At 40.9% G+C, this 26,939-nt stretch overlaps 1 protein-coding gene across 1 annotated transcript; it reads right to left on the bottom strand.

Moving 5' to 3' along the window:
• Window positions 1-351: 351 nt before the first annotated feature.
• On the bottom strand, window positions 352-26,488 carry chrnb2 (cholinergic receptor, nicotinic, beta 2). The gene is made up of 6 exons (XM_044116735.1): window positions 26,144-26,488; window positions 14,279-14,424; window positions 13,309-13,353; window positions 11,417-11,526; window positions 8,146-9,274; window positions 352-3,169 (listed from the first exon to the last, which is right to left on the bottom strand). The coding sequence occupies exons 1-6, from the start codon at window positions 26,202-26,204 to the stop codon at window positions 3,020-3,022; spliced, it is 1,641 nt and encodes a 546-aa protein (XP_043972670.1). The 5' UTR covers window positions 26,205-26,488; the 3' UTR covers window positions 352-3,019.
• Window positions 26,489-26,939: the final 451 nt, after the last annotated feature.

Raw genomic sequence — 26,939 nt, 5'->3', positions numbered from 1 at the left:
TTTATTGGAACGGTTAAGGTGAGCAGATTTCAGAGTCAGGAATGGGGGGAAGGTGAATGATGGTGGAGCATAATCATCAGAGAGGAAGTGAGTGGAAAAAGGAAAGGCGAGCAAAAAGGTCGAGGGGAGCAAACAGAGAGTGGGCAGCGGTACTTTCTCTGTGCAGAGCCATGCAGCCAACAGTATTCACGGGTCTCTGAAAGGCTTTTCACACTTGTATGAGATCTGCCGGGGATCCCCTCGGGTGATCCCATCGCCAAGAGGCAGAGAGGGAGACGGCTCCCAGCGAGTGAAGCTGCGGACTTGGCCACATGACTAGGAATCAGGAGAAATTCACAGATGATGACAATGACAGGAATGAAATAGCATTTATTTGTGTGTTTTTAGTGCTTTTCCTTTAAAGTGAAACATTGGAAGTCCTTTCTCTTTTCCGGTTTCCACTCAAGTGTTTAGGCATTTTCCACTTACAAGGACAGTTGATCCTCTTGAGCTCGTTCTTTATTTTATTATTATTATTTTTTTCCCCTCCAGGGGGTCTTTCTAGTGGGCTCTAGTGTCCCTTTTATGACAGTAGGCTGACAGGAAATGGGGAAGGAGAGGGGGGAAGACGTGCGGCAAATGTCAGTGGGGTCCGGGAATCGAACCCGCCACAGCCGCGTTGAGGACTCAAGGCCTCCAAATGTGGGTTGGGCTATCCCCTACGCCACCACAGCACGCCCAACTCGTTCTTTAGTTATTACGATTTTAATTGCACATGTGATTGCAAAGGTCCTTTTGCGTCTACCATGAGTGTCTAAGACCCCATCAAGATTCTGGAAATACTAACTTCCAGACATTTGTGAGTTTGGAAGACCAAATATAAGGGGCTGGAATTTGGCAGAGACTAATTGAAGTCGGGGTTGGAAGACACACATTCTTTATGCTGCAACTCTCAGAGGTGACAATACAGAAGGGTGTTCACATTTACACATTAAAGTTCAGGCGTTGAGCGGGAGGATTAGAGATGCACCTGTGAGAGTCCTGTGACGATTCTGATTTTCCACTTTTGGAAATCTTGAAGTTGGCTCTGACTTCTCCTTAGGAACAACAACATTAAAGGATGACCGAATGGCACTGGAAATCTTTTCCAATTTAATCTTCCTCATGAGATAGCGCTATGGTGCAGTGATTTGTATTTAGGAAATAATGTAAGATGAAAGACAACCTGAAATTAAAATGACTTTGTCTGGTAATAAATGGACTGGCGTATCAAACGCAAATCTTTTTTTTTGTTTTGTTTATTGCACCAAGAATACAGCAGGATCAGATCGGATCAAAATGACTAATTGTGTCACCAACAAGGTTTTACTATAATTTTAAAAACAGAAATATTAATGAATTCAGATTTTAAACTATCTTAAGTATGCTATGGTAGCGATTAGCACGCTTGCATTACATAACCAGCAGAATTAGCATGTATTCCTTAGAGAATCTATATCCTCAACCTGAGATTTCTAAATGCGTTCAGCATTCCTGCTCTCTGGTGAAACTGTTGCTCCCTGGCTGCCTGAATGAACCTTCTCCAGATGTCAGGGACAAGACTGTTTACTCAAAATATCTTCTCACATATCTGTGCTTCCTCTGACTATGATTTTAAGTGCCTTAATGATACAAAATTTAGATAGCTGTGAGTACCTCCAGATATGGCGGGTGTCCTGAGCCGGAAAAATATCTGGATTTTGAAGTATCTGTCTGGTCTCAGGCTGGTTTGACTGATTCAGGTCACCAGCCTGATTCGACGCAGCCGATTTTCTTTTTCTTGGTGCATTTCTAATGAGGACAGAGGAGCTAAAACACACTACCTCAGTCTGATTAGGGCATGAAGTAAACAGATGTGAAACCATGCTAACACACATAATTATCCCAAAGCCTTTGAAAATACCTCCATCAGTTTATCGATAATTCAATTCACACATAACTGTTTGCACAACCAATGAGTGCCTCCTTATTACTTCATCTGGTTAAAAATAGAAATCACATTCCAGTGTCCAGCACGTTTGCCATTCTGTTGCAACATTTTGGCTCAGTTTAATCCACTTCTCAGGACTCGCCTGCAGCTGTGCCCTCTGCTATGGCAATCTGCAACACTTGAAGCAAAAAAACAAAAAAAAAAACCACCCAAAAAAATGTCCATGCATGACTTTTCAGTAATATTGACCCCTGGTTTTCCTTTCAGTAGATGCATCTCCTTTATGTTTTCCTTTAATCTGCAGGTCTTAGCGTGTATTTTAAATCACATTCCTTTAATAGCTATACAATCAGACAACACACTGAAATCTCTCTATCATCAACAAACCTTCGCATGAACTGATCTATAGAAATATTCATTATTTTCTTGATGCAATATGCTTGTGGCAAGCTGCTACGCTATGATAAAAAATACTGAATCGGTTCACTGACATTATGGATTTGTTGGGAAGAAAAAAAAAAAAGCAAGACGCTCAACTTGGACCTTCCTTCCCTCTCTGATGCTCAGTATTAGCCAACACTACCATGGAGTCTCATCTGTGGCGGCGTTGCTGTGAAGCAGTCGGTGTTGTCTGGCTGGGTGCAACAAGGAGAAAATCTGCGTCCTCACTCCATGAAAGGCTGAGGACAGGAACAAGGGTGGATTTTTACACTGGAGAGGGGAGGTCAGTCTGTTTTAATTCTCCAACAACAACAAAATAATGCAGGAAAAGGTGCGTCGCTGTCTTTTACTTTATCCTCATACAAGAAAAATGGTTGTTTGTTGCAAAAATGTTATTATAAAGTCAATGGACGGGATAGCTCTTCAGTAGCATTTTTGATTCCAGTTCCATAGACACGATAAAACTAAGATCCCCAACTGCCCCAAAGTACACACACACACACACACACACACGCACGCACACACGCAACCGCACACACACACCCCCACGCGCATCTACACATCACCACACCTCTGTCACTTGTCCTGCTGTTCTGATTGGTCAGGGGCGCCATCTGTTGGCGGAAACAATCAGCCTGGCATGTTGATGGTTTTCGCTGTGTAATTCTGGAAGAGGGGCTGCAGGAACATGCCCAACGTGCCGAACACGCAAACAAACACAAAGATCCAGAGAAAGAGGCGATCGATCACCATAGCAACATACTTCCAGTCCTCGCTCACCTGTGGATCAGATGGGAAGGGGGACGGACGATAAAAAAGGGTGTGAGGAGTGGGGCAAACAGAAAGATTAATGTCAGCATTGTAGAGTGAGAAGATAAATGTGTTGCATACATAGAGCAGCATGTGCTATACTCTCCAGTTTTCAGTAACTTTGTTTACATTCAAAAATTAAATATTAGTGTTCAATCTAAATTTGTAGCAAAGAAAGAATAGAAAAATCAAAGAAAACAAGAAAGAAAGAAAGAAAGATTAAATAAATAAATCCCTAAATATAAATATTTCCCTTTTTTGACTTCCACAGATTGTGCAGAAACCTTCCAAAATGACAACTTGTCTAGAGGTCTGGGATTCTTTTCCTGACATATCTTTCACATCTTCAACTTTCATATTCTCACCTGCCACGTTGCAATTTGATCCATTACATAAGTGCTCCATATTTTACTCTGTGACCTTTACACTGTACGGAAAGCGTCTTCGCGCTTTTCTTTTTGACTTTTTTCCTTCGCTTTTCCCACTTCTATTACATTTCTTCACACTGAAATCCCCTTTGGGTTTATCTGCTGGCTTTACGAACAAGATCATAAATGTGACATCCAGCTCAACAGCCTTTGGCAGAAGCCAGAGGAAATGTTTGACCTTTCTAAAATGCAAATCTGAAATTTTAATTGCAAAAGTATTCATAACCTTTCAACTTTTTTACATTTTGTCATATTATAACCCACACTTGAATGCATTATTTTATGTGACAGACCAATCCACAACGACGCATTAAGGAAAAGACCAGGTCATGCTTTGTATTACCCTTTATGAAGTAGTATTTTGTAGAACCTCTTGCTACAATTACAGCAACCAGTATATATATATATATATATTATTTATTTATTTTTTTTGTCTCTACCAGCTTTGCTCATCTAGAGAGTAAAATCTTTGCACATTCTTCTTTCTAAAACAGCTCAAGCTCAGACGGATGGGTTGGCGAGAGCCTCTGAACAGCAGTTTTTAAGTCTGACCACAGATTCCCAATTGGATTTAGGTTTGGACAAAAACCACATTAAGACACTAAACATGCTCTGATCTGATCTAACCCTCTCCATCGTTGCTCCAGTTGTATGTTTGGGGCGAATGCCTGCTGGAAGTGGAACCTCCCTCCCAGTCTTCTGCAGCCTCCGACATCCTTCCCAAAGAAATGCATCACAATAGCATGAAACCCCCTGCACCATGATTCACCATGGGAATGGTGTGTTCAAGGTGATTTGAGGTGTTAGATTTTTCTCCACACATTTTTATATTTTTTTTTAGATTCAGTTTAGATCTCATCTTCATTCACATTTGCCATGTATCTTAGATGGCTCGTGGGAAACTGCTAGTAAATATTCCCATAGATTTCCCCTCCTGAGCTGTGGCTCTCTTTAGTGATCAGCTAGTTTAGATTTGGAGTCTGTGGCATTTCGTCTGTGTGTTTTACGCAACATCAGAATATAATTTCTCCGACAGAATGACATGAATTGTACAAGGCTTTTTAAAAAGCCATATCAGTTTACCTGCAAATTATGAGTTTCAGTTGTAAAGAGTGATAATTTTTTTTCTCTGTGTTTTGTAAATATGGGAAGGATTCACTCAACTAGCACCTTTCTAGAGAAGATGCTATTTTTTTTCATTTGTACAACTTTGACAAATTTAGAAACTGAGCTAAAAACAAACAAACCCAATACCGATTCATTTTGTATATAAAAACAATAGTCATATTTATAACTGTTAATTAAATAAATTCACATTTGTGCATGTCAAAAATCAGAAAAGGTTTGAGAGGCAAGAAGGGTTTATGGAGCCACTTTATTTATTAGGGAATGTATTTTACTGCTCCTGTTCTGATGTGGGATGTTGCTTTGTTGCTGTGTTTAATTTGCAAAAGGTTGTCTATTAACACCAAGTAAAAGACCAGAATCCAGCGTTCTGTCATCTCTGTCTGTCGGCTCCCCTTTCTGAAGTCAGGCGCAGGGTTAATGGAGGTGAGTGGTTAATGTGAGTTGAGACTCTTTCTGGCACACAGCTCTAATGAGGTTCGACTCGGGTCGAGGAGGAGGAGAGGAAGGTAAGAGACCCAGGAGATGGAGGACACAGAGAGGGTGCTGACATTTGAACCCTGTGATGATAACTTGAGGAGGGGAGCAGAGGAGAGAGGACAAGCGAAGGGGGCGGGGGGAGGGGAAACTGAAAAATTACACACTGGGCCAAGAGAGGAAGGATTTGAACTCAGTTTTCATGGCTACAGAAAAGAAACAATGTTTGTGATGGACCGAATCAGAACAAATTGTAAACTCCTGTATTCTTTTCTATGTTTCCAGGTAAAAAGCAGTACAAAAAAACCAAACAAACAAAAAAAAAACATTACACCCTCACTCCTCCATCTCAGTGCCTCGGCTTTTTCCCACTTCTTTATGCACACGTCATGCTGCTGCTATTATTACATACTGCGCTGGATAGTCGCTGGGCTGCGGCTGCATCATCAGATCTGTCTGCTCTGCTGCTGGTCCGTTCCAGCAACCCGTGCATTTTCAGAAGGCAGAGTTAAATGACGGAGCTGAGCAGCCACACAACACGATATGGCACTCATCTGAGCAGCTCAGGAAACCATAATGGCTGGTAATGTACTTGGATAAAAGACAATGACTCACTGCTAAGCCGATCCACACACAGCCACGAGGAGTTAAATCAGAGTAACACTCAGGCGAGCTGACAGCATCGGCAGAAACTGTCATCACAGGCCATGTGTTGGCAAAGCAATTAGCCGGAGGAAATTTGCACGGCACCAAGAAGCAGCTTATCAGAAAATCAGCTTACTCAGGAGGCAAGAGAAACAGGTTCTTAAAGCTGAACATAAAGAATAAAGATTTTATTCATTTGAAGAAAAGATATAATAAAATATTTTACTGCAGTAGTCTCTTCTACAGGTTTTATGAAATATTTATGAATTGTTGAGCAGATTAGGAACCTCCTGTTTATGTTGGGATGAAAATGATAAGCATGCTAAAACTGCGTTGATAAGGCATGGGCCACTTTAGGATGCCGACGATGTCAGAGGTCCTGAATACCGATACAGCAGTTTTGATTTATTCTAAACAGACTCATATACATTTAAAAGAACAGTAAATGTAAATTCATTTCCTTGATGCCATTGATGCATTTTTTTTTTACCACAAGCAAAATTGTAACATGTTGTAGTGAACAATGCAGGGTAAATGTCTTTGTAAAGCTCACACATGATGTGTGCAATAAAATTAAGATCGGTCTGTTTTAGCAAAAATATTTTTTGTCTCCAGTCTTTCTCAATCTGTCTAAAGGGTAAATTGCAAACATAATCAAAGGAAAGATAGGAATATATTATGAAAATATGTCTCTTCTCCAAATCACAATATTAACAATTCAAATTGAAATAAAAAAATGATGCATCTAGTCACTAAAAGAACTATTAGTTAAACTGATACAATTAATAGCAATATAATGATTTTTTTCTCTTTTTTTTTGAAAGAACAGGGAAGATGGTGAGAAGTAATGAGAAGACAGTGGACAGTCCTAGAAGAAAATCTTTTGCACAGACCACAAAGAATTGAAAAGGCCAAATAACTAATTGAAATGGCCAAGTCAAAGTCCAGACCTAAACAAACCCACATGAAATCTGTGGCGAACCTTGAAAGTTGATGTTCACAGAGATTTCATCCAATCTGTGTTATGGTCCAAAGAACATAAATGACTAGTTGCATTCATGTTCCTGTTTTGTTTATTGTTTATTTGCTGATATGTTCTAGTTTATCCCTTTTGCTACTTTATTGTTTTTCAGCATTTGTGCTTTGGAGTTGTTACTTTAGATTAGTCTTCTTTGTTTACTGTCTATATTGGTTTCAGGTCTCTTCTCCCCTTGTCTTTCTCTCTGCTTTGTTCATATTTCGTCTTTCCGTCTCCTTGGTATCTTGCTGCTCTGCCCAGCAGCTTCACATCTCTTAGTTCTCCAGCTGCCTTCATTTACCTCTTATTCGTCCATCTGCTTTCTTGCCACTCACTTCACTTCCTCAGTATATTTCTGCTCCCTGGTTTCCTTTGTTCTTTACAGGCTCCTTCCACTGCACTTCTATTATCTCCTTGTCATCCCGTAGCATTGCTGTTTCACCTTTTGTAAAGTATTTTCCTTACCTTCCTTAAATACCTCCTGCCTACAACCTTGACAATCTGACTTAGATTTCAGTCTCTAGATGCAGGTAGACACATTGAAAGACTCTGCAGTGAAAGGTGGTTGCACGAAATATTAACTCTGAGGAGGCGACCATAACCAGGAGTCCAATGTTTCGAATTTTTATGTGTAAAAAAAAAAACCACATTGTGCTTGTAAACGTTTCACCACTCAACAACTAGTCACTGTTTGGTTCTATAGAAATATTACAAAATCATAACAGCAGCAATTGATGTTTTGTGCTTGTAGCATAAAAAAATGTGAAAAAGCTCAGGGAGTATAATTTTGCACCACACAGAAAAGTGAGGTAGGAAACCTAAGAAGCTGATGTCAGTTCACTAATTAGCCAAGTTATTTCCCACAATCAGCATCAGACTGTTAATGACACACAGGCTATTGTTTTACAGTTTCTTACCAACACAGTCTTTTAATGTTCGGAAACTGCAATATTTTGACGGCTGATGCTTCTCTGGTATTAAGGTTGTGAATGGTCGATCCATTGCTTTTGATCATTGCTTGCTTTTGACCATTTTACTCAGCTGACTGACCGCTACGGATCGGGATTGGGCAGAGCAACACTTTACTGTGTAGTCCTCAAACCAACAAGAATTTGAAGAGGATGCAACTTTTTTAGAAGGGGTTAAAACAGTGATGCTCTAAATAAAAAAAAAATCAAAGACAAAGAATACTTGAAACTGAAAAATCCCATGCCCATTTATATTCAAAAGAATGTGGAAAATGTAATACTTACACTCTGATCGTCATCTTCGCTCTTCATGTGGTTGGCGATGAAGCGAACTCCTTCCACTGCCTCATCAAATCCTGGACAGGCTTGAGCCAGCAAGGCCTGAGTCAAAGCCGGACCTCCAGCTGCCTGCTTCCCCCGGGGCAGGTTTCCAGAACTGCCCTCCCGGCCCTCCCTCACTCTGTTCAGACCATCCATTGATCCCCCTCCGGCACCCACCAGTTCCCCTCCAAACTGTTTGACGGACGCCCGGTTCACGTAGCACGTGCAAGGGTCCCCGTCGTCCTTCCCAAAAACAGACGATGAGGTCCCACCTCCGTTTCCACCACCGCCACCGAGCCCGAGGCCAACCATCAGGGCCGCTGGCTCCCCGCTGCGCCCGCCCTCCTTCTGCTCCTGCGCTCGCCTTCGCTGGCGTAGCCGCTGGCGCTCGCTGCTGTTCCTTGGCTGTCGCATGAAGAGCAGGGCGGGAAGCTTGTTGAGGAACACCAGCTTAACCCAGGGAGGCATGGTGTGCGTGGTGGGTGAGCGGTGGTGGACGTTGAGCACACACACACTGGTAACTATGGAAAACGTGACCAGAACCATGGTGAACATCAAATACTTCCCCACCAGAGGAACGTCCAGTGAAGTTGGTGGGACGATCTTGGAGATCAGCAGCAGGAAGACGGTGAGCGCGAGCAGCACGGAGATGCACAGCGTCATCTTCTCTCCGCAGTCGGACGGCAGGTAGAAGACCAGGATGGCCAGTGAAGTGATGAGCACACAAGGTATGATGAGGTTGATGGTGTAAAACAGCGGCTTCCTGCGAATGATGAAGTCGTACGTGATGTCCACGTAGGTGGGGTCAGCCGGGTTCTCGTTTCGCCGACCCGGCAGGGCAATGATGTCCCATTCTCCGCTGGGCGTGAAGTCATCCATGCTGGCCACGTCGGCGCGAAGCACAAGATCTATTTCCGTGCGGTCGTAGGTCCAGGAACGAAACCTCAGAGTGCAGTTCTGCTGGTCGAACGGGAAGTGCTTCACCTCAATCTTACAGGCTGATTTATAGATGGCTGGAGGCAACCAGAAGATGCTGCCATCATAGGACACCACCGCGTTAGAGTAGAAGGATACCTCATAGACCCCGTCAGCACTATGGGAGAGAAGACAAAAAGAAAGAAAAGGATTAAAGAAAAGGATAAAGGTATTAAATGAATAGATGCTTCCGACAGGAAACAAAGTTCATTGATGGGATGAATTTAAAAAGATCTGCTTAAGACAAACTCGTTAGTTTGGAGTGACCTAAAGACATTTAAACTCAGATTTGGGGATAAATGTGATGCAAGAAAAGTAACCGTTTTTATTTTTATTTTCCTGTTCTGTCAAGAGCGTTAACTCAAAAATAATTCTGAATCTGCAAACAATATCTCTGATGCTGTTATACAGCGAAATAATCCCTTTGCTCAAGAAAGCGACAGCGGCTGAGAATTGGGGATTAGCATGCTGGCCTGGGGTACACAGGATTATCAGGATCACTTTATCCAGAGTGAGGTGGGTCAGTGATCTTTTAATCATCACTACAGTAACGAAAGAAGAGAAGGTCACACAGATCTCTGTTCTCTGATGAGCTGATTTGCAAACCATAGGCTGACACGGAGTTTCCACTGCACTGACACAAGCCGTCTGCGGCATCCTAAATGTCTTCAGACACGCAAGCAAACCCTCTTCAAGCTGTGATGAGGTTTGTTTCATCCACAGCAATGCAGCTCTGATGCACTGCTCATCAATATGCATGATTATCAATATGCATAATTATCAATTTTTGTCAGAAATAAGTGACCAAAGCAGTGTTTTCCTTCCTCTTCCCACATTACGTAGATTACTCTGATACAGCCACAATTAAACATGTTTAATCAATATATTATAAAAACACAAAAATACAGTGTTCAGTCATAAGATCTGAGAATGTATGTACTCTTCAACTGTCTTTGTACACTTTAATATGTTCTGGCTTTATGAAAGCCTTTACAGCCCAGCTGCAGCTTAAGGTAAATATTAGACGATACAGAGCCATAGAACAAAAAAATATAACAAAACATCTTCAGACATACATATATAGTGCCCTTGTGCAACTCCTTTGTGAAACCCATCTTTGGAGGTATTTCTCTACCAGCTTTCCACATGGAAAAAAACAAACTTTCTTTTTTCTCCATTTCTCTTCTTTGGACTTTATATTCGGCCCAGTCTCCAGTCTGTGGAGACTCGATTAGCTTTTCTTCCATATTTACCCTCTATTTCGCTTTTCTAGCTAGTTTCCCTAGCTAGAAAACAAAACAAATCATCTCCACAGCATTATTCCACCACCTCTGTGTTTCATGGTGTGTTAGTTGCAGTGTCGCTTTCTAGCTCATGCTTCAACTGTAACACCTTCTTCCACATATTTACTTTGTCCCTTCATGGTTTATGATAAACTACAAGACTTCCTAAATGCCCTCTCACATCAATGTTTTTCTTCTTCTTACTCTTCCTTTAAAGCCAGATTAGTGACATACACAACCAATAGTTGTCCCGTTGATGGTTTCTCCCTGCTGAGCTGTGGATCTCTGCAGTTCCTCCAGAGTAACCAAAAGCCTCTTGACTGCTTCTCTACTTTATGTTCTTCTTGCCACAACCTTATCGTTGACCTCTCCAGGGTCATCCTCACTTATTTGTTCAACTATGCTCGCTATCAAACTCCACACAACAGCCGTATGTAGGCTGAGACTGAACTACACAGAGATGGACTCTGAAGGCAATCGGGTGCATTGGACTTTATTTAGGGGTAACACCGAAAAGGGGCCCGAATGTTAAGCCTTCTTTTCTGAAACTTGTGATAACCTGACAATATGTGCAACGTTTTGAGGAGTGTGAAGACTTTTACATGATTGTATGTGACATCTGCTGCATGTTTGTTCCTCCACAGGAAGTCAGTGTGCAGTGAAGATGATTAAATCTTTCAGACATGTCTGCGGTGGTGGAGCAGCATGGTAGCATGAGCAACAAGAGGAGATTCTAGTTGACATATTCAGTCGTGTGTCGCGAACTTCAACGTATCACCCGCTTAAAATTACTATTTAATTGCCGCTTTCACGTTAAGAATCTCATGATAGCGGCTGGATGACCCTGAACAGAGAACCGGCTTGGAACATGGTCAGGAAAAAGGAAATCCACATGTCTTCACTGGGTATCTTGCGGGGCATTCATGTGTCAGTTTATCTTTTCTAAGTGAGGCCGAGAGCATGAGAGGGTGACTCACTTGTTGTAGAGGACCACGTCAGGAAGCCAGATGTGTTTTGAGGGCAGCCTGACCTTCAACATTCCATCGAACTCCTCGGGGACCCAAGTCAGCCGATAGTCCTGCCACTCCTGAGGGCCGACGGAAACAACACGCTGAGTCACTCATTTGCTGATCACACAGCAGCAAGAAGACAGCTGCTGAGAATTTGCTTTTCATTTCTTACAAGTCGATGGAAAAGATGTGTGTACGCCCTGGTTTGTACACGCCTTTCCAATTTTCATGTTAAAATATATTTAAATTGTTGTTTGAGTGAATATCGGCAAACCTATCCTCTTTGTTTGACTCTGTTGTGCAGTTATCGATGTCCCCACACTGAAACCTGTGCAGTTGCTACGACACCGAGCTTCGGTCCATGCTATACTGTCTGCAGTAGCCGTGAAACACTATAATCATTAGTTTGTTTGGGCTCAGTATGGCTGTCCTCGGCTTTCCGACTTTCTGATGGTGAGGAATGTATCGAGCCCTCATAGTCATTCTATGCTTGACTACCAGTCATAAATCTGCGCCTGCTCAGGTTGCAAGCATTTGTGTGTGTTTGTGTGTCTCACTATGAGGCAGAGACCACAAACTGAAATGTAGAAACCACGGGATGTTTTTTTTTCCTTGATATAAAAGTGGTTTCAACACAACAGAATATATTTTTTAATCACAACGAATCATCTATCCTCAGCATCCTCGTCTAATTCGGAGGTGCCCAAGTCCAGGAAAACAACAGTCCTGGAGCTTTTAGATGAATCCCTTCTCCAACACACCTGAATCAAATGACTGGCTTGTTGCTAGGCCTCTGCAGAGCTGCTGCTGTGATTTGATTCAGATGTGTTCGAGGAGTCATGCATCCAAAAGTTGTAGGGTAGAAGCTCTTCATGACTGGACATGCCTGATCTAGTTGTGTTTATTAAAACAAAAGAGCCAAAAATTCTTCAGATTGCTACAAAAATAATGTTTTCTTAATGTTATTTTGATATTGACGCAGATTTTAGCAATCGTATAATGTAAACACACACCGAATTTACACATTTCAAATGAAATAAAAAAACAACAACTTTGATATTGTTCGATCTGCTCTGTTCTACAGAGTCATAGTTTATACACCCTACTAGCAGTATTTAAAGAAAATATTGCTACAATCAGAACTGTCCTAATCAGTGTACATAAACAAAACCCCCAGCATGTCTGTCTGAAAGTAACTGCAGACAAATTTTCACAGAGCTCTGCACCCAAGTTAAATTTACTTCATCCTCAGCAGAGCGAACACAGATGGCATGCAAAACCTTCCACTGTGGGCTGCTGGGTGGAGAGCAGATCCACTTTGCGACACACAAATGGACTGCAAAGATGAAGACATGACGTAGCGTTCTACAGCATCTATCACTTCATTTGTAAACGTACAGTTAAGAAGTATTTTGTCTCTCAAATGATGACTTAATTTATTGAAGGAACTAACATTATATCTAGAGCAACCTGGCTCCACTTCACTATGCTGTATGGGTATGAAGGAGAAAGGTTTAATCATTGTTACTTTGTGCCATATTCAGTAGCAATCAAGTTCTTCACAGTTTAAAATCTCAAATTACTTGTTTGCCTTTGTTGTTTTCACTGCTAATCTCACGGTGAGGCTTTATTTGCATGTCCCCGCTTAGCCCCACCAACAGGTCAGGGGGAGTAAAGTGAAGCATAAAATTGAATTTTTCTGCCCTTCTCTCTGTTTTTGTGTGGATGAAAACATTACTGGAAATGTTTCCATATGGACAGGACCCAAAACACTTTTTTTTGCTGCTGTATTAATTGTTTTTTGCCTCGGTGTGTGTTTGGTGAGGTGGCTGGATGTGATGAGGCGTGTGAAGTCTCACCTGTGTCAGCCAGACATTGGTGGTCATCACCTGCTCTCTTTCATGCTGAAAGACAACACAAAAACACATTTAAGCAATGAAATCATTGTCATCCTTCTGTGATTGGGGGAGCTTTTCAAATTCCTTCTGTGATTGGGGAAGCTTTTCAAATTGTGTGCAACTGCAAAGTATTTTTTTAGGTTTTCCTCCAGTGAGCCAGACTTTTTTTTTTGTAATTTTTTAAGGTGTTTTTGTTTAAAGGTTTCCCAAACGTTCTGAAGTTTATTCTTTCAATTTAGGGGAAAAGAATACATGAGGAGCTTGACTAATTATGTTAGATTCATTATAGCATATTTAGCAGACCTCTCTCTACAAAACAGCAAAGAACCAACAGATGACCTGATTATGCCACTTGAGTAAAATTCCTACAGTCTTAAGTCTCAGTGCTAGAAGCACCAAACGTTTAGAGATAAAAAAACAAAACAAAAACAAGTCTCAAGAAAACTTAATCAAGGCCATTTTAAAAGCGTTACGAGTTCGGCTGTCAAGAAATTAAGATGGCTCAAGATTTTGCACACCTGTGTCCTCACATGTTTATGCTTTTAGACAACTCTCTGCAGTTTTTACTCAAAAACCATCTGGGTCTAACTCTGTACAGAAAGGCCTTCACCTTCCTCACATTGAGACATGGCGGTGGCTGCATTCTGGTGTGGGGACAGGTGAGCTCATGGGAAGACGGATGAAGCTAAATACAGAGCCTTTTTTAAAAAGAAAACCTGACAATCTGATCTGTAAGAAGGCCCCGAGGTTAAACAAAAATGCATGCCACACTTTTCAGGGTTTTGTGTAGAAGGAAAAGCTTTCATTTAGTCAGGTATCCTCAGCACTGCTTGGTTTTAGTCCTTTTCCTAATCTCCCCAAGGAAATGAAACACAACCTGTAACTCTACAAAACGTAGAACACACTGAGACAAAGTCGCACTGATACTCACCACACTGATGAGTTGGGCCAACGACACCATCAGCTGCACGGTTACCAGCTCAGAGCCATTAGTGGCGGGTCGGATCAGCTTGTTGTAATGCGCCGGGTTTAGGAGATGCTCCACCAGCCGCTCCTCTGTGTCTGCCCCCAGGCCGACTGCAATGAGAGCACGCCATCGTCATCAAAGAAAGTTGCACCCATCTGTGTGTCTCCCAGCATTTTCCTTTTCCAAGATATTTCTCATGCTGGAATACGTTCCAAGCGCGCGGAGCAGAAAATCAGCTGTGCTGCCGCGTTCCCCTGTTTAGCCCATGCTCTCGCTGCCAGCATTCAGAGCTTCATGGCTGCACATGTTCACTGAGAGAGCAAAGATTTTTAGCATGGCGTTACGGATCGCTGCCAGCTCGAGCGTGTCGGCACGGCTCGGTGGAGACTTCTTACAAGATCTGACATCATAAGAATGAGTCAACCAGTCTGACTGTCTCTATCGCTCTCCTAGTTGCCTCGACTCTGTCTCGGTCTATTCCTGTACGGTGGTGAACGTCTCCTCAACTGCCAACTCTGGTTTAGCTTTGGGATTTTTGTCACTCCATCCCTCCCTTCTGTCTGCCTCCATCCCTCCATCTGCAGCTGCGAGCGGTCAAATTTAAACAGAGCTGTCAGACAAACACTGACAACTGATGGGTGCTGTTGTGTGTTTTTTTTTTTTTTTTTTGAGTCAGGACACAATGAATAGGGGGAACAACTGTTGTGTCTTTCCTTCTTCCTATGTGAATCCGTCCTTTTTTCACTCCATGCCTGTTAGCCATCTGCTCGCTGCACATTACCTCACACGTTCCTATCGAAGATAAACACAGGCTGCTCGCTGCGAACTCAGCATATTCACACATGCTCTTTTCCAGATTACTAAGAGTGCAACGTGTTTATGGCAAAATGCTATCTGCAAAGGCTTCTGGGGTTGGATGCTTTTACTTTGATGTTTATTATTATTAGCTTTATTGTTTTTCATTTCGTTCATTTGGTAGTTTTATGTAGCCTATATACATTTTATATGTAGCAGACTTGGCAAATTTGCAAGGACGATCCCTAGAAGGGCCTTTGCATAAATAATTATTAAAACACACAATGTTTCATATTTTAATGCTTTCATTGTTGTATAACTTACTTTATCCTCTTTGTTTTATTTAGAATCTGCTGCTGTTACAAGTGGCTATCAGTTATTAATAATTAAAAAAAAGACATGTAAATGTACGTAAATGGCATTTTCATGCAAAAATAATGAGGTAAAGATTAGTCTGACTGCGGTGGACTTTAGGTAAGACACTGACTACTTTTTTGTTCGCTGCACAACTCAAATTTAAATCAAATCAGACATTATTTGTAAAACACTTATTCGGATGACGAGTGTATGTAGAAACGCTAGATTAAGACTGTTGACCAGATAAAAAAAAACAAAGATAAAACATTGAATAAATCAACTTTACATGATGTAGAACTGAAGAAAACACATGGAAATAAGTGAAACAACCAAAAATATGTAAAGTAGACGGCAGCGATCAAAGCAAAATTAACCATGCAAACCAGATGAGCAAACGGACAACTTGAGATAAACTTAAATGAACTAAAAGACAGAAACCCAAACTAAAACCTCCAGATCGTCTCCCTGCCCTCCTCCTCTGTCTCCCTGCCCTCCCCTCCTGTACTCCTGTGTTCACTGAGCAGGAATGATGGCCTCTGCAAAATCAATGACGACTCTCTTCATTCTCCGCCAACATGCAACTCCTCCCTCTCTCCTTTCTCTCTCTACAGGTTTTTTTTTTTACCCCTAATCTTTCCATCACTGGAGTCAGCCCACTTCTTGATCTCTCACTGAGCTGATAGACTCCCTCCCTGCCTTCCCTTCATGCTATCTCCATCTCGCTGTCAGTGACAGCCGCTGTCTGTTTATTCGCTCTTCCTTCAGTGATCCACTGTCATCAATACAGCTCCTGTCAGCAGCTGTGTGTAGCACTCACGTTGCTTATTGTGCATGAATATCGGCTATAGGCTCTTTTATATGAGCCTGTTTGTCTGCATATGATCAGGGGGGAAATAAGCATGACTGTCTGTGTCTGAACTATATGAGTTATGTATATTACTCCCAGAAGCTCAAGGCAATAACTTAAAAGAATGAGAGACGGGAAGCAAATGCAGCTCACTTAAACAAAGATGGAAGGAGAGCAGTTCACATCTCAGTAAGCTCATATTTGCTGAAGGTAGTGTTGTCCTCATTGTGGAGCAGTAAGATTTATATTCATATTAAATATAATTCAGGGAACACATGTTGTGTTGAACATAATGGAAGGATGTGTGTGATTCTAATAGTTTGATAAATGTCAGCAAAAAGATTTTCATGGAGTAAGAACAAAAGAATATGTCTGTTTGTTATTGCATGCTGACTTTAATTTGTTTGAAATAGATTTTAGCGATGGAGAATATAAAGATCAAAGTTTAAATCTCAGTTCAGTTTCAAAGTGTTGAGGTGAAACACCAGATTCAGCAGGATGATTTTCTTTAAAAAAAAACAACAGATGTACCCGGTGATGAAAGACCTGCTTGAAAGTCCAGAATAAGTGCTGAATAAATTTACTTTGTTCTAAAGTAAACAGGCTTACTGTACAAAAAAGTCCTGCTTTCTCACTGTTCCTCCAAATGGCTTGGACAGTATTATGAATATTTACATCCTTACAGATTTACTCTTTTGAGATACTTCAATGGTTCCGATCATCAAACAAATTACGATCAGATGCGATAATTTGAGAATAAAGTCTTGTTTTTAAATAATAGGTTTATTTACTGCAGGAGTGCGAGGGGTGGAAAGCTATTCACATCATCCTGGCCACATATAATAAATGTTTAACCAAAAACAGCCAAGAAGCATTTGTGATTTTTTTTGCATTTTTCAGTTTTAGCCTCCTCTTTTGAATTGTTTTGATTCAGCTACATTAAAGGGTTTTTGAACAAGAATAGTCTGTTTAAGGTCATGCCACAACATCCTAAATGGATTTACAGCTAGACTTTGACCAGGCTACTCCAAAGTTGTTGTTTTTTTTTAAAATTATTATTAGAATTAATTGAGCCATTTGGATGTGGACTTGCTGGTGTGATGTGAATCAATGTCCTGCTGCATGACACAAGTGACCCTGAGCTGAAGGTCACAAACCGATGGCTTATGGATTATCTCTCAGGGTTTTCAGCAATAAAGCAAATTTCACAGTTCCATCAATATTCGCTGATATTGTTTCCACTTTCGAAAAAAAAAAGAGAGACTTGTGTTGTCATTCCTTTTGCTCAGTCTCTTTCCTGTCGCAATCATGAACATTGACTGTGTAAGAACACCTGCATGGATCGTTGCACTCTTGGAGTAATTTTCTGGCCACTCCTCTGAAGGTTTCCCACAGTTACAAGTTTTTTATATTTCCAAATATTTAATCTCACGGTTGTTCACTAAAGTCCCAAAACCTTAGAAATAGCTTTGCAGCACTTTTCTGATATGCTGCTTTTTGATGTATTTTGCCCATGTACTCTTAAAGGGGTGATATTATGTACTTTACATTCACATAGTGCCATTTTAATTACTTGGTTTACATTTGAAGCTTTATTTAACTCACCCCGTCCTTTCAGCTTCGATACTTCATGGTTTAAGCTTCACGTGGGCTCAAGATGAAAGTCTAGACTAATATTTTATGGCTCCGGCACCGAGAGCCAAACAGAGAGTCTTTTATCTACGAAACAAGGGCGCAAAAAAAAAAATGTCTGTACGCTCTGACCCGGTCGCCGTCATATGATCTGTGCAGCTCTTCTCATGTGTTTATTAAAGCTTCTGCTCTCTCTCTCTCTGTCTGCATGGAAAACGCTGACCCTGAGAGGCTGTAACGCTGCTCGTCACTCAAAGTTGTATTCTGGTTGTTTTCCAGTGCAAATATTGCAAACTTAATGTGACACGATGAATTTTTCAGCAGGGCTCCCCATTAGAGCGCGGAGCAACGGAAGTGACACACCAGAGGGCGCGTGCCAACCCAGACGCCTACCTCAAAGATCCGGTGAATCAGACGAGACGGTTACATCATGACTACGTAAGGCTGGGTTTTATTAATCTTTGGGTTCTGATGGATTCATTTGATTGGATCTAAACCAGATTGTACAGACACGACCAAGGGAAATGCGTTGAAAATTAGAATGAAAGACTATTTACAGTGATAATTTCTATTTTTACATCCAACTCGTGCATAAAAAAACAAAAAACAAAAGGTTGAGTGAGGAAAAAGGTTGCTTGTTCCTTTCTGTGGACTGCCAAAGAGGCTTTTTGGCTGAGATGTTTGAAGCTGAACTATTCTTAAATGAATAAAATAGAGATACATTGATCGCCTGACAACACCCAATTTGGCTCTGTAGTGGCCAGAGAACAGAGATATTAATATTGATTCACCATCTTGCTTCCACATCGCAGCACTCAGAAACAAAGTCATCCCACTTTGGACAAACTGGAAGCAGAAGCTATATGGTCTTACTAAACTCCGCAGGCAGGAAGAGCGCAGCCTGAGCTATAACTGCTTCTACACTGCTGCAGATGACTGTTGGTCCAATGCACTTCCTTCCACTTAGTCTGAAGTTACCTTTTTATAGAAGCATAAACAGTTCAACCTCTTGGATTGCTGCATTCGCGAGGCCATCTTAAGCCAGCCCTCGTTACAATGAGTTGGTAGTGAATAACTTTTGCATGAAGATAGGGGAGGCGTGTATAAAAATATTCAGTAGGCTATTGCAAAAAAATAAAAACAGAATATGGAGAAGATTTTAGCATAAACCCTTAAACAATTTGGGAATTAAAAACTGTCTTAATAAAAACATTTTATTAAGGCAGTTTTTTAACTTAAAATAACAAACCTGAGAAGCATTTACAAATGCACTAAGTTTCAGCAATGGAGAGGAATAACATTTCTTTAAATCTTAAAGTGTGACAGCCTTCTTCAAGCTGTGTTTAAAATAAGAACTTTTATTTTTTTATGATCACCTATTCTTATGAAGTGGAAAAATAGTCCAAAGTAATGATTATTAAACATTCCTTTCTTGATATTTTTGAATTTGACACCCATATTTAAGTTAAAACATAGAGGCAACACACATTTTTTTCACTAAATACAGCACTTTTTTTCTCTCTCTACTCTTTCAGACTATCTGCACAGGTAGAGCCAGCACACAGCCGCTGAACAGACATACCCCTCACATACCCCTGCAGTTTTAAAAAGCGCTACTTTAGTAAGAATGATCGGCGGTGATTCTGTTTTATTTGAAAGCAAAAGAAACATGAAACAGCCTTCTTTCAGCCAGCTGAGCAGTAGTGTGCAGCGACAAGCAGGGGAGGGTCAACCCTATGCTTCTCTTTGCTACATTAAGGTCAGGAAAAAGCCAATAACGTCTTTAAGTTCAGTTAATCATCAAATGCCAAGAAATGATTACAAAGCCAGTAAAAAGTTACGAATTATCCAGTACTTTTTCTGTTATGTGTCATCAACCACCGGCTCTTCTGCTTGGGGTACAAATATGAAACACCATCATTTCTTATAGCCTGCACTGAATTCTAGTGGCACAACAGGATTAAACTCACCGAGACACGGAGTCTCATTTTATTGCTATTTAGCAAGCAACCACAACGTCTGAGCCGCTTTCATTCATCAGACTTTAACAGAATAAAAGGCCTTGTCCAGACACTCCATCAAGAAAATGGCTTTCTTTGCCAGCAGATCTGTTTTGTTCACGAAAGTAATTAAGTTCACGGTTTGAGTGACCCTACAGCCGTGAACCACTGGGATGAATCAGAACAAATTCAAAGTGCGCCGCTTCACCTGAAACTGCATCAGCAGCAACACAAGGTGAATCTGAAGCTGAAAGGTCTGCTCTTAAAGGCTTGTAAATCTTGCTGCATGTGCAGAGTGCATTAGTACAGTCTGTTTTATTTGTGAGAGAAGCTCACCGGTTTGATGATTGGCCTATAGATTCAAACAGTAGAGCTTATTTCAAGGATTGCAAAAAAAAATACATCACTTAGACTGTATTATGCTGCTCTTGGCAGCTATTATTATGTGCTATCATTTGGATACGTATAAATCTGAGACTGTTGATATGTGCACAAAAGAAGGTGGGAAAAGGAAAAGCAAAGGGGGGAAAGTGCAGTACATGATTCAAAATAAGAGTTTGGAGTCAGTCAGTCCTATTTAATAACTCATGTTCTCTGGAAACCGCTTTATTCTGTGTTTCTTTTATCTTATCTTCTGAGGCAGTAGCTACAATTAATCATCGAGAAGAAGCTAGAAAAGATGGAAAAATCTTGCCTCAGTGTAAGTCCTCATTTTCCTAAATATACACCCACCAGGTCAAAAGTAAAACTCCTAACTTACAAATATATCTAATCTGCCTTTCCTACTTCTTTTTTTAGTAAACCTTCTTTGCTTTCATAAGCTCCAGGGCCATGAACTCGAGCGTTAACATTCTCCCGTACAAATCCAACCCCCTTTTGGGCACTTTCACAGCGTTCTCTAATCATGAATCCTCCTGGCTAATCTGATCCTATAGCTGCCGTTTCCTCCAGAAATATAAAGGCAGAGGAAATAAGCAAGCTAACGGCAGAAAGTGGTAGGCTGTTAGGAAAAAAAGGGACGAAAGGGTGTCATGTTCAAGTGGAGAAGAGACACAGACAAGACAGCCTGAACAATGAAGAAGGGATGTGCAGCTAAACTTCCTACTGTGTTACAAAGCAGAAAATAAGGACGACAGAAACAGCCTCACACTGTGCTCCGCACTCAGCAACTCCTGCATCAGGTCAACTCAGCACCACAAATGTTTTTATTATGCATGGCCTGCTGGGGAAATGACAAGAGACATCCTCCTCACACCAGCGGATGGCTGCATCGTCTCTGCAGTGTCTGAGACAGGTGCTGAAATGTCCTTGAGCATCCTTTGCACGCACAGTCACTGCTTTTGCTAGGGCCTCCGCAGACAACAACTGATCTAAGTTGCATTCCCAGAGTTTGGGTTTTTTACAACTACAGGGCAGAGAAAAAGATCCTTTTTTGTCAAACTTGCATGTATCAGACGATCAAATACATTTGAATGTCAAACAAGAACAATTTGAAAACTTAATTTAAAAACTGCATTTTTCATTTACTCATTTAGGAAGGAAAAAGGTTCCAAATCTACCTGGCCCTAAGTTGTAATTGGCCTCCTGGGTAAATCCTGAAATAATTGTGATTGATCCCTTTTGTTTGGATTCGTTTCACTGTCCACACCCTTTTTTTTAATTAGTAAAGTCAAGAATTAGCTTAAAATGAACCCGTCTGATAACACAAAGTAGAATAAAATATCTTAATAAAACAACTAATCATACTCATATTGGATGAAATCCAAGAACAAATGAAAAAGTTATTGATCTCTATCAGTCTAGAATATGTTACAAAGCTATTTCCAAGCATTTAGGATTCCAGTGAACCAAAGAGAAAGCCATTATTCTCAGATGGGGTAAACACTGAATAGTGGGGAACCTTTGCAGAAGTGACTGATCTACCAAAATATTCTAAGACCGGAGCCATAATTCATCCAGGAGGTCACAAAAGAAGTCAGAACAACAGCTCTGCAGGCCCAACTTGCCTTAGTTAAGGTCAGTGTTCATTATTCCATAATAAGAGACTGGGCAAAAATAAACTCTATTGGAGAAATCTAAGGGGAAAAACAAGGGTAACCAAAATGAAAGCAAAGGTCAGTCTCTAATTTATCAACAAACATCTTAATATCCCCTTTAGGAAAGTATTTTGTGGCACAAAGTGGAACCTTCTGAAACATTTGGATCCTGTTACATCTAAAAAAAATGTCACATTTCAGAAAAATAATTTTAAAACTATGAGTAAACATGGTGGTAGTGTGATGTTCTGGGGTTGCTTGGCTGCTTGAGGGCATGGATGACTTGTAACAAATTGAACAACAATTCCAACTTTCTGCAAGAACATCCTGATGGAGAATGTTTGGCCATCGATTTGTGATCTAAAACTTTTGATGGAACCAAAAATATCTGTAGGGGAAAAATAATTCTTCCCAACAGTGAATATGCATCTTCTCACTCTGTAGTGGGAAAAAAATAAACTGCGTTATTCCAAGCTCACGCTGTGAGCCTGTCTAATTGCATGATCATTCAAGTATGTGTCTGAGCGTTAGTGTGTGTGGACAAAGTTAATGGTCCCTGAGGCTTTTGCTAATCAGATTTCCTCCCTTAAGGCAAGACGACTCATCAGTAGCCCAGCGCTTCTCAGGCTCCTTCAAGTGAAGTTTCACAATGGCTGCATTTTCTCCATCAGGTCAAAGCCCCTGTGTTTAACAGGGCTGGTCAGAAACTGTGACTCAGTTTTGTTTTAGGTCTTTATGTTTTATCCTTGATGAAATTATTGCATCTGAGAAGCAACAACCACAATACTAGATGTATGAAATTGTGCCCACTCTGACCTGTTGCAGCACACTGTCAGTTAGGTAGCAGATTTTCTGCAAACATATTTAATTGAAGCAGTTAAATTATGTTGTACATTTTTGTTTTAAATAAGCACCTTAAATAAGTTTGTGTAAGCACCATTATTTATTCAAGTTTATCATACAAGAATCACAATTATTACTATGAATTAATAATTTAAATAATTACACTTCAACTTTAGTGTTTTTTTTTTGTTTTTTTTGTTTTTACCTTGGATAAAACAAAAAATCAACTTTGTGTGAGGATCTACAGTTTATCACAACATACCACGAGTTTCAAATATGGTAAAAAAAATAATAAAAATCAGTCAGATGTTTGTATGAATTGAAATCCTTTAATGGAGATGCCAGAGTGGATGGAGTTATTTCCAGTCATTCTTTCAAAAATGTTCCCCCTACTGCACCAACTGCTGTGCACTGCCAGTCAGCTGTTTAAAAGAAAACTAATACCACTTCCTTGGACTTTAGGAAAGGACAGCCACAAACTGGAAACTAAGAGGGTCAGCAAACATTGTTATTCGTATAATACTGTTTTAAAAATATAGCTGCCAAGCTATGAGCAGCATGTCTGTTAGCAGGCTGACCATGTGAGCAGACAGCCTGACTAATCTTATGTTATATATTTATTTGAAAACAGTTACCTAATGTGGTAGGTGTTTATTCCACATTTTTTATTCTTTTATATAAATCAAGACAACAACAGATACATCTAGCAAATAATATTTTATGGTCAGAATTTTAATTAAAATTTTTATGTTAATACAACAAAACCATCCAAATGTGGTTATGAAAACCAGGACATGCCTTAAGTTAATGCTTACTTCACTTACAAGTTCCCGAAGGGGCTACCTTAGAATAGAAATAAAATGTCTACATCCTTATTGGCTTAGTTGTATTTTTAAATCTGTCACCAACAATTAAAAGTGTGACAGTAAACACATTGTTTAAAGACACGGTCTTGTGCTACATGTGTGATCATATCTGAGTTTACTGGGATAAACCTGGGCATTGTGTGTACGCGATGAGAAAGGAGAAGTGTCTTGGCACCATATGGTAGCTTTTATGTGTGAAGGCTCTCATATGGGGAGTCTTCACATAATCTGTGTGAAGTTCGAATGTTATGCTTGAGCATTCATTGGTTTTTGTGATGCACTTCCTGCTACTCTTATTGCATATTACAGAAATATGCTTGTTAGGTGACTTGGAGATCCTAGATTGCACTAAAGTTTGAGTTGATGGATGGATGGATGGATGGATGGATGGATGGATGGATGGATGGATGGATGGATGGATGGATGGATGGATGGATGGATGGATGGATGGATGGATGGATGGATGGATGGATGGATGGATGGATGGATGGATGGATGGATGGATGGATGGATGGACAATCTGAACTCTCCTCTGCTGTGTCTCTACTGAGGCTATTGTAATTCAGCCAGCTGATGTCAGATGGAGAACCATTTGAGCAGACATGTAAGCAGAGAGAAATAAGGGTAAATGTCATCCACAAACACACTGAGACTACAGAGACAATTGTGTTAAACATTTCTTGTAATGAGCCAATGTATTGACTTCACACATTTACAGTATGCCTTGCTTTCACCAGGTTGGACCCCCTTCTGCTTTTAGAGAACCTTAATTATTTTTAGCAGCTTTCAGTAAGGTGTTTAAAGCATTCCCCAGAGATTTTGGTCTCTATTGGCATGATAGCCTTACACAGAGGCAGAAAATGTATGTCTGGGAGGAAAACCCTGCACATCCATGATGTGACTCTACCAAAGATGCTCTACTGGGCTGAGATCTGGGGAGGCCATAGGAGTACAGTAAGCTCAATGTCATGCTCATAAAACTTAACTGAAATGATTTGAGCTTTGTTATGTGGTGCATTTGTTAAAGGGAAGAACTGTGGTCAAAACGGGCTGAACATGGTCAGCTACCATACTCAGGTAAACTGAAGTGTTTAAACAATGTTCAATTACTATCAAGAAGCTCAAAGAGTTCAAAAATATATTCTTCACACCATTACTCCACTACCAGTCTGAGCCGTTGATGGAAGGCAGGATAGATCCAAGATTTTATCCTGTTTACACCAAATTATGCAACGATGAAACTGATACACAGACCAGGCAACATTTTCTGCAGTCAGTCTGTGTGAATTGCAATCTCTGTGTCCCATTCTGTGGTCTTCTGCCACTACGGCCCATCTGCTTCAAGGTACCGCGTGTGCTACGTTCAGAGAATGGCTTAGCTGGAACGATATGTTTCCATTACCTTGATTTTTTCAAATGTAGGTGTCATTTAAGCGACATATTTCCTCTTTAATGTACTGTCCTCTATAAACTAGAGAGGATGTTAAGTGAAAATCCAAAGCAAATTCTGAAATACTCAGCCAACCTGGCACCGACTCCACATCAAATGTCGCTTCTATCCTCTTTCTTCCTCAAACTGGTGTTTCAGCGAGCCACATCCACATTCTTCATGTGACTAACTGATTCACAACGTGCTAACAAGCACCTGAACAGGTGTACGTGATGAGAGTATCCACTCAGAGAGTGCCTTCCCTAAAACCAGGAAGAACACATATTTTCCAGTGGATGAATGATAAGTAATTTGTCCTCAGCAGACAGGATGTGGAAGTTGTTTTAGCTCCATGCCTCTCATTAACCTACCCACTCAAATCAAGACCTTGGTGTTAATGAGTGAGAGGGAAAGAGACACAGAGTGGTGAGTGATAACGCAATTTCTTTCACTCAAACTCCCTTTAACATTCATGTGCACTTCTTCAGCTGGATCCAGTATCTTTTTCGTCTTTTTCATTAATTTACAGATAAATAGCTCTTTTATTGAAAAAATATAGATTACCTGCTACTTAGAATACAGACATTGTATTTAACATTACAGGCTTAACTGCTATTCCAAAATATAAAGAATCCAGAAAAATTACTTTCTTAAAAAAAACAACATGAAAAAGCACGACTTTCATTATAATAAGTCTGTACAAACGTATTATCTAATAAACAAAACCGCACATTTGCTGGACTGCGCTCTGATATGGAGTGTGAGGATTATTTCTCTACATCATCGCGCTCGCTGCTGTTACAGGAAAGATGGTGACACGGCAATGAAAGAGTCGTTTTCTCCACCTGCCTCCTCTCCAACATCTCACCGCTCATGTTTGTTTATTTTTAGGCTCGCTCCATCTTTACTTCCAGGATTCCCCCATCATGGCCAAAAACGTAGAGAGTTTTTATGGCTTGACAAGGTGATTAATGTCGCACAGGCGCATCGATGAACGCGGGCAATGGATAGAGAAAGTACTCACCTCCCACAATGGCGAAGAAAGCCAGCAGCAGCCGCGGCGGCAGCTGCCAGCGGTGCATCATCGTGCGCGCTTTGAGCCCGGAAAGGTGTTCACCCGGATGGAGAGGCCACTCCAAGCGCACCCCGCAGTGTTGTTCCCCCGCCTCCTCACGGCTCCGAACCTCTTCTTCACTCCCTACCTGACATGGTGACGTCTCTCCGGGGGTATCTGCTCATTTCCTTCGCCTGTCAGGGAGGGAATTTATAAAAAAAAAAAAAAAAAAAAAAAAGAAATGTGTTCTCGGTGCAGCCGGGTGAGCTGTGCGCAGGGCTGTGGGGTGCTGCTGCTGCTGCTGCTGACCGCGTCGAACGCCGCTTAGAGATGCGACGCGCTGGACAGGCGGGGGCGGGGCGCCGGGCACCATGAAGCGGCAGGGAAGGGAAGATGCACCTCAGAGCTCCACATCAGCCAGCCATGCCAGCGTCTTTGCTCACTCATCTCCATATAATATTAAGCACTCGCAGGCACGAACAGAATGTCCAATATTGACTTTCCAGTGACCTTGTCAAACTAGATGGCATCTTTCCTTTTTTTCTGGCTGCTTCAACTGGGCCAAATGTCTTTTTAAATGTTATCATTTATAAATTACCCTTTTTTTTCTAATCGGCTTGGAATCGAAAACAGGCTTGTTCCATATATACTATATGAGTCTAAATATTGTATAATGTATTTAAGCTTTATGTTTAAGTTTAAACTTATTTTATACCTCTCATGTCGCCCTCTGACGAGATACTGATGCCCATGTCACCCCTATAAG

Source organism: Gambusia affinis, linkage group LG05, assembly GCF_019740435.1.
Source record: "Gambusia affinis linkage group LG05, SWU_Gaff_1.0, whole genome shotgun sequence".
Taxonomy (NCBI): Eukaryota; Metazoa; Chordata; class Actinopteri; order Cyprinodontiformes; family Poeciliidae; genus Gambusia; species Gambusia affinis.
The sequence above is the reverse complement of the archived record's forward strand: the minus strand, read 5'-3'. Positions and strand labels throughout refer to the sequence as shown.

Coding starts and splice junctions, on each gene's coding strand:
- chrnb2 (XM_044116735.1), bottom strand. CDS start 26,204: ATGATGCACCGCTGGCAGCTGCCGCCGCGGCTGCTGCTGGCTTTCTTC. Junction 11,527..13,308: donor CCAATGTCTGGCTGACACAG/GTGAGACTTCAC, acceptor GTCGGCCCTCAG/GAGTGGCAGGACTATCGGCT. Junction 3,170..8,145: donor GCGAAGATGACGATCAGAGT/GTAAGTATTACA, acceptor TCTGATCCACAG/GTGAGCGAGGACTGGAAGTA.